At 50.4% G+C, this 8,249-nt stretch overlaps 2 protein-coding genes across 3 annotated transcripts in view; one reads left to right on the top strand and one right to left on the bottom strand.

The window, feature by feature from the left end:
• PPARGC1B (PPARG coactivator 1 beta) overlaps positions 1-3,813 on the top strand; it is a 116,420-nt gene extending 112,607 nt beyond the window's left edge. Inside the window, exons 12-14 of one of the 2 annotated variants that reach the window (XR_009053148.1) lie at positions 89-278; positions 1,542-1,631; positions 3,593-3,813. The gene's annotated coding sequence lies outside the window, so the exon portion shown is untranslated. Of the gene's footprint in view, positions 1-88; positions 279-1,541; positions 1,632-3,495 lie in introns of both variants that reach the window. The other variant, XR_009053149.1, reaches the window with a different exon arrangement.
• PDE6A (phosphodiesterase 6A) overlaps positions 168-8,249 on the bottom strand; it is a 73,355-nt gene continuing 65,273 nt past the window's right edge. Inside the window, exons 18-22 of the mRNA XM_057731266.1 lie at positions 3,611-3,674; positions 3,246-3,320; positions 2,523-2,606; positions 652-799; positions 168-247 (exon numbers count right to left, since the gene is read on the bottom strand). Of these exons, the coding sequence (XP_057587249.1) occupies positions 168-247; positions 652-799; positions 2,523-2,606; positions 3,246-3,320; positions 3,611-3,674 (451 nt within the window). The remainder of the gene's footprint in view (positions 248-651; positions 800-2,522; positions 2,607-3,245; positions 3,321-3,610; positions 3,675-8,249) is intronic.

Below are 8,249 nucleotides of genomic sequence, written 5' to 3'. Positions count from 1 at the left end.
GCTGAAAGCGGTTTGAAAGCCACTAGGGAAGATGTAAACTAAATTTTTTTTCAATTTTCAAACCCTATGACTCTGACTTCTCAATCAGGTGTGTGGTTTCCCACTGGCTTGGGTACTCTTCTCCGGTGAAGGGTGGGGCTGGGCTGGGCCGCTGATCCCCGCTGGTGCTACTGGATGCAGCAAGACTTGGATGCAGGCGCACCCCCACCGGAGCCTGGTTTTCCCCCCGGCTGATTTCCTGCGGCTGCTGCAGTCAGACAGGAAAGAGAACACAGCAGGTAAGAGGAGGCTGCAACGGGCTTTCCCTTTGACCTGGTTTGGACCAAGAGTTGCAAACTCGAGGGCTTTCAGAGGCCCCATGTCCACCGCTTTATTATGGGAATCTGTCCTACGCGGGTTGGGGGCAGTCAGGGAATCCTTGCTGGGAGCCTCAGTCTTGGGAACCAGGCTCTGCTACTGCTAACAGTGTGACGTGGCCACGATACTTCACCTCCGTGAGCCTCTGTGCTCTCATACATAGAATGGGGACAGCTAGGTCGTGGGGAGGCCTGAACGCGCCCACCTGAGTGAGGCTCTGCGGCCCCGCCAGGCACGCCGTAAGTGCTCGGTGTGTGCGGGGTCGGGGTTCCCCGTCCTCCGCCATCCGCAAACCTTGGCTGGCTGCCTGCCCTTTCTGCTTCTCCTCCTCCTGCCCCTTCATCTTGGCTTCGTAGTCATCAGCAAGCACTTTCCATTCCTTGCGGTTGTTGGTGATCCCATCCAGCATGGGAGTGATCTCCTCATGGAAACGGGAGAATTCCTGGAAGAGACAGAGCCTTTGGCGCGGGAGCCGAGCCCTGGGGTCCGGGTTCCAGGCAGAGCACAGTGGGTCGTGTCTGCACTGGAATGAGCTTCCCCAGGCAGGCTGCGGCTTCTGTCCCCAGCGGTGTGCGTGACGACACTGCAGGGTCTCCGGTCACAGGGTCCCATGCCTCTCCTGCCTGACACCCTCCAGAGGCACCCCCTGGCTTTCAGGAGGAAGTGCAAACTCCTTCACAAGGCTTTCAAGCTCTCCAGAGCCGGTGCTCTTCCCCTTCACCAACTGGAACCCTCTGAACATTCCAAATCTCTGTCAGTTTCTGTTGGCTTCACACCAGCTGTTCCCTTTGCTGGAGCACTGTAACTTATCCCCTCTTTTCCCTTGAGGCCTCCACTTCGACGTCACTTCCTCAGGGAAGCCTCTGCTGATCCCCAGGGTAAGTCGAGTCCTCTATTAGCAGCTCCCCAAAGCTTCTCTTCCCAACATCTCACTTCACTGGAACGACTCCCTTTGCCAGCCTGCGCCCGGAGTTGTGAGCCGGAGAGGACAGGGACATCTCGGCTCATTCATTGGGGTCCCCTTGGCCTAGCACGGGGTCTGAGACACAAAGACAGTTGATGTTTGCTAAGTGAAATCAGGATGTGAAGGATTCTTAAGGTCTCTTAGCTCTAAGAATAAAAGTAATGGCTTTGAGCACATCCCATGACAGTTTATGAAGTGCTTTATCTCCTTTGATCCTCAGAAACTCCTATGAGGTGGGAAAATGAGAGTCATCGCTCCTAGATTTTTAGGTGAAGAAATGGAGATGCAGAGTGGTGGAGATTTGCACAAGGTAAGAATGGCACATCCAGGGTCCACTGTGGAGTTCAGCCAGAGGCGGCTGTGCTCAGAGCTGCCTGGGTTCAGATCCAGATTCTGCCACCAGTTGTGTGACCTTGGGCAGGTCACCGTGAAATCAAGACAGTAGCTCGTGGGGTTGCTGGGATAATGTGTGTACTGTGCTTAGCCCAGTCTCTGTTGTTTCATATATTAGTGATGATCACGGAGAGATCAGCGGGGCTGCCCTATTGCTTGGAGGACCCCGGTTAGTCTGTGTTATATCAAAGATGCACTTGTGCGCCCTCTGGGAGCAGAAGGGCTGCAGCTCATGCAGCAGCAAGAGCCCTAAACTAGGGGTCAGGCGTCCCAGCTCTGATGCTGCCTGGTGGCTGACTCCAGTGACCTGGCCCTGTCCTTTCTCCTCTCTGACCTCTGTCTCCTCATGTGACATGGCCAAAATAAAAATAACAAATGGGAGGTAGATGGTGGCATAGGTAACATGCATTGGGGCACAGTGGGTTTCTCAAGAGAGAGATCAGCTTTGAGCTAGAGCTCAAAGAGAAATTCCAGATTATCTTTTGACAATTGAGTAACTGTGACCTGTCATATTCCCACCAGCTGGGGAAGTTAGGAGGGCATGTATCTGATATGCTCCCTGTTCCTCTGCCTGAAGACATGATGCATCATTTGTCCCGCAGCTATTTACTGAGCAACTAGGATGTACAAAGCCCCAGGCTCTGGCCTGGGTGTGCTGTCACACAAGCTCCCGTGCCATTGGAGGTGAGAAGCACTTTGTAAAGTATCACTCACTGGCCACTTGCCAGGGTTTTTTATTCCTAATGTCATAGGGAATCCTGGGCTTATCAAAGACATCTTGTTGGGCCTAAGAAAGCAAAGGACTTACCTTGTAGACAAAGGTGCAAACAAAGTCAATGAAGCCAACCTGAAGCTTGGGGAGTTCGTCTGCCTTGTTTCTGTCCATCATGGGCTGTCAAGGGGGGGAAAAGAGTTAACTGCGCTGGACTCCTCCTGTCCTGATGCAGCAAGGGGACCCACCCTACCAATGAAACATTTTTCCAAAACAAAAACCCTCAACTGGTCTCCCTGTGTTGGGTGGGGAGCCGGCTGACCATTCCAGCCAAGTTTACTTTCAACGCCATAGGTTCTCAGCTTAAGCAGGTCTTCCCCTTGCATGGTCTGTGCTATTAGAACAGAGCCAGGGCTGGTGGACTCCTAGACTGTTGGAGCTGAAAGGGAAATCTAAGTTTTGGTGTCCACTTGTCAATCTCTACTTGGCTGAGTGCGCTAAGGACACATACCTTAGAGCAGGGTCCCCAAACTCTAAGAGGGAACACATTGCTGGGCCCACCTGCAATGTTCAGGTAGCTCCAGGGTGGGTCTGTGGATTAGTATTTCTAATATGTTCCCAAGTAACGAGTTTGATGGTGGTCTCCAGGGACCATACTTTGAGATCCACTGCATTAAGGAAAGGCCATCTCTGTGGTGAGGTCACACATCTCTGTGTTAAGGGTGAGGGGGCATGTCTCCCCATCATGGCAAGGTCACTGCTCTCCACCAGGATGAGATCACATGCCCAATATCAGGCTGACGTCCCTTCTCTACTCACAATGGGGTTCTGCTGCAGCACCGTGCGCTCCAAGTCACCTTGTTCCCAGAATTCGGCAGCAACCAGCAGAGCCACCTGTAGCAGGCAGACACCCTCCATGCAGTCAAGCCCCAGCCCCAATCCTCCTACCCCTGCTCCCATCCCACTTGGGTTTCCAGCTCAGCAAAGACATAAACTCCACCCCTGGCCCTGCCACCCCACTTTATGTCATGATGGGAGAGGTCCTCGGGTGGTCGCTGTGTCTTGGCAGAGGAGGATGGAGCAAAGGTGGGCTGCCTCGGGAGCTGGAGAATCCAAGCCACATTCGCTGCCTGCTGTCACCAGTACTGGGATTCTCCTCCTCGCAGGTCAGGAGGAGTGCATACCTTGCTCTGCACCTCCCAAGGCTTGGTGATGGCTGAGAGATCACAGGCTGTCATCATCATGGCCCTGCAAACAAGGACACCATCAATCAGTCTGAAGCCAGTCAAGACTGTATATCTGGTTAAGTCCATCTATTTCTCCTTTCTCTGCTCTTACTAGTAGGTGACTTTATCCACTGTGAGAAGAGGGGTCACTTCCCCATTGCATCTGAATGTCAGGATTTGAAGTCAAACAGAGGTTTCAGTCCTGCCTCTGTCACTTACCAGGAGTTTGACATTGAGCAGTTAAACCAACTTCTCTATGCCTCAGTTTCCTTGTCTATAATAATAATGGTAATTTCCTGATGGAGTGGGTGCAAGATTAAATGAGATAATGTGTGTAAAAATCTTACCATGGTGCATGGATATAGTATGTGCACAATAAACATTGGTGATTATCAGGAGCATATATTGGGTGTTTATTATGTGCCACACACTATTCTAGGCATTTTATAAACATCAATTTCATTTAAATCTCATCACATCCTCAGAGTTCCTTCTCTCCTGTCTAGTATAGAATGATGTTTTTCAACCTTCTTCTCATCATCCTCCCCGCTCCACTGTCAAAGAGCCTTTTTATCAGATACTTTTTCTATAATCACTCCACCATGAAATTTTTTTTTTTTTTTGGCTGTGTCGGGTTTTAGTTGTGGCATGTGAGATCTTTCGTTGCGGTGCATGGACTCTTGTGTCGCACAGGCTTCTCTCTAGTTGTGGCACATGGGCTCCAGAATGTGTGGGCTCTGTAGTTTGCGGCACGCGGGCTTAGATGCGGGCTCAGGCACGGGCTCAGTAGTTGTGGAGTGCGGGCTCAGTTGCCCCGCGGTATGTGAGATCTTAGTTCCCCAACCAGGGATCAAACCTGCATCCCCTGCATTGGAAGGCAGATTCTTTACCATTGGACCACCAGGGAGGGCCCTCCACCATTAAATTTTGATAACACAGACATACTGTGTATGTTTGGAGGGCCACAGACCACTGTAATATCTAAGATTTTTTGCTCCTTTCCCAAGAACCACTTTTTGCCCCATCGAGTAATGCATGATTCAGGGAGAAGGGCGACCCTGGTCATTGTGAGGAAGCCTTACGTTAAGAAGTAGAGGAAGAGATTGAGGAAAGAAAGAAAGGATTAAAAGATAAACTCTTAAAGGAGTTTCACAATAATAGGAAGGTAAGACAGGTATTATTACCTAGGTAGGTACAATATAAAACAAGGGAGGGGACATGGGAAAAGAATTGCAGAAAGGGGGGAATTTGAGAACGTGTTTCAGAGACGGGCATAGTGGCATGAGCGTGTGGGATAGGAATCCAGGGCCATGTGCTGTGGGCGTTAATGCCATGCTGGGGACTGTAGGTGCATCCAATAAGCAGAAAGAGCTATTGAGGGTTCAGGGCCTGGTCATGACCTCATCAGAGCTGCTTGGCAGCACCTGTAGGTTGGGGCAGACAGGAGAGGGAGGGAGGAAGGAAGGGAGGAAGAAAGGAAGATGCTGCAGCAATTCACAGGAGGGCCTGGCCTGCTGCAACGCCCACACACTGGGACAACGGGCAGGGTCCAGGGAGGGAATAGTTGGAGAAGGTTGGGACTCTGGACCTAACTATTGGCTTGGATGATTTTACAATTAACCAGCTGTATCTGGCATAGGTTACATAAGGCGTTTTGGGAGGCCTGCAGAGTTAGGAAATATTAACAGGTTTAATTATCTTTGATTAAGTAAACCCTCAAGAAGTCATAGAATTCTTTAAGTAAGCTTTCAGGAATGCATACATCTCTTAGAAACACTTTTAAACTTTGTAATAACTCGGAACACATGCCTGATGCTTAATGTTAAGTGTTGTAGACATGCTGGGTTTACCATCAAAGACATTAAGCAAATGAATGCTTGGCTGTGCATCCAAGAGTCACTGGTTCCCTGTTGCCTGTCAGGGTGCACGTTTTAAGCCCACAAGTGTGGCTTCAGGAGAGAACTGGATGTTTACTTTCCTTGGTGGTAGAAATCATGTGAAAATCACTCCCAGCAGTTAGGGAAACACCTAAGTGTTTTATAGATAGAGATTTGATATGTGCATGGGATGTGTGTGGCGGGGGGGGCGGGGGGGGGGCGGGGGGTAGGGGCGGGGGACACACCTGGACACCAGAAAAGCCAATCCAGAGCCTCATGGCCTAAAGACAAGGCATTACATTCACTTCAGCACCACTGTCTCAGGTTTTCCGAGGCCAAGATGCTAAGCTATGCTTTACAGATGCAGAGAGGCCTGCAGGGAGCTCATAGTCACTTAAGGGAACAGAGAGAGGGAAAAAAACCTGTTGTTACAATATGCTAAGTGGGGTGGGTGGCAGAAAGAAGTACAAGGTGCAAAGAAATAAAAACCCAAATGTGAGAGCAGCCAGCTCAGTGCAGGGGGCTTCCTAGAGGAGACAGTGAGGTGGGGCCTTGAGGGGAGCAATAGGAGCTCTCCAGGAGGGGGGAGAAGAAAGGGGACAGTGGGCAGAGGTGCGGTGGAGAGTCCACGGCATTGCCACAGGGCAGCAGGCCATCCAGCAGGTGACCGTAGAGAGCATTCCTCTATCCATCCTTGTACACAGGGACGTGCCAGACGCCAGGCAGGGGCTGGTTCGCAGCATCCCTGCTCTCTGAGAGCTGGCAGATGTGTTGCGGAGTGACACATTTATCACACAAATAAGTGTAAGTGTGTAAACAGCCAACTATTCTGAAGGAAAGGGGCTCTATTCTAGGAGATGATGTAACAAGAGAAACTGACCTAAGTCCGGGAGGACTTCCCTGAAGAAGTGGCCCTGGAGCTGATATCTGTTGGAAGTATAGCAGAGAACTTGGTGACGAAGGCAGTGGGGAAACATTCCAGGCAGAGAGAACATCTAGTTCAAAGGCCCTGGTGCAAGGAACCATGGTACATTCAAGGAACTGGAGGGTAGGAAGAGCTCAGGGAGCAGGTGGGAGAGGGGGTGAGAAGGGACCCAAGAGATAAGCAGGGCACACCGACAGAGCCCAGGCTATGGTGAGAGGACCTCTTTAGGCTAAGAGCAACAGGAAAAGCCACTGAAGAGTGGAAGGGGTCACATTTGCATTTTACAGAGAACATAGTGGCTTCCCGGTATGGAGGACACAGGAGCACCAGGCAGGAGCCCCGTTAGGAAGCCAGGGTCCAGACAAGAGATAGACGTGACAATGAAAGAATGTGTCCAGATAGACAAGGCATTTAAGAAGTAAACTCAACAGGGTTGGGGGATAGATTAGACATGCAAAGTGAGGAAGAAGGAGACTTCAGGATGAAAGAGTAAAGGACGACATGGTTATTATGCAGAAGGGAGCAGGAATAAGTCGTGAATGCTTGCTGAGAAGTTTGATCCTTATCCTCAAGATAGGTGAACGTCATCAAGAGGAGGGGGTGGAGTTGATGGGAGAACAGAATAAAGCTCTATGCAGGGCTTTGGAATCAGACAGAGCAGTTAGATCTTCACTCTTGTCCTTACTTGCCATGTCCAGGGCAAGAGACTTAATGTCTTTTAAGTCTCTCTCTGTTCTTTGGTGAAGTGAGATAATCATATTAGGTTGGATCATATGAAATTCTGATTTTGTGGGTCAAAAACAGCCGAAAGTCAGCCATTTCACAGGGTTGAATGCACTGTACCTGTCCCAGGGGTTACTGTGGCTGTCACATAGGATGATTTTGTAAGTGCCCCCTGGTCCTCATCTTCATCTTTATCACCTGCACCACAGTCACCAGGATGGGCTCCCCCTCACCTGGCCCAAAGCAAACCTTGCTTCTGCTCAGCTGGGTTGCTCAGCGCGCTTCTCCCTGACCCTTGGCTGACCCCTGAAAGCATTCCAGCCACCCTCGAGAGGGATTCAGATTCTTCCTGGAATTACACCTGGCCTGGAGGGTGTAGCCTGCAGGGAAAGCTTGAAGGGAGCCTGAGAAATCTGTGGGTGTGCGGGAGAGGGGTGAGGTGACTTGGATTCCAGTCCTTGATGTTCCACGAACACCCGTGTGACACTAGGTAAGTCATTCTGTCTCTCCGGGCTTCATTTTTTTCATTTGTAAAATACCAGGAGCTGGTGGAACTTTTTCTGTAAAGGGCCAGATGATAGATATTTTAGGTTTCAAAGAGCATGTGGGCTTGATTGTAACTACTCAATTCCATCATCGCTATGTGAAAGCAGCCGTAGATAAGACAAGGTCAGTTGGTGCCTGGCATCCGGTCACCAAAAAGGTGACCAGTGAGTGACTGGTGAGGCCTGAGCTGCGTGGCCCAGGGCTTGAGAAGCGTTGGAGGTTGTTAACCAAGCATCAACCACACCTTTGCTGACTGCTTAACTGCATGCCAGGCCGCAGATAGATTGCTGAGGATTTAGGATTTAGGAGTGCCGCCCTGGAGGCATTTACCATTAAAACAACTCTTAATCCATTAGCCCCACATTGTTGCGGGTTTATGGGTTTCGGCTTGTGGTGTTTTCAGTGTCTTCGTGGTTTTCACATTTTCCTTCCAGTCCTTCCCAAAGGCTCCACTCTCTTGAACACAGTGAGTGCCTGACATCAGGTAGCAGCTGAGGATGGAGCGATATGAGCTCATTGGGTTTAA

The sequence above is a fragment of the Hippopotamus amphibius genome, chromosome 1, assembly GCF_030028045.1.
Source record: "Hippopotamus amphibius kiboko isolate mHipAmp2 chromosome 1, mHipAmp2.hap2, whole genome shotgun sequence".
Taxonomy (NCBI): Eukaryota; Metazoa; Chordata; class Mammalia; order Artiodactyla; family Hippopotamidae; genus Hippopotamus; species Hippopotamus amphibius.
Note: the sequence above shows the minus strand (reverse complement) of the source record. Positions and strands in the feature narration are given on the sequence as shown.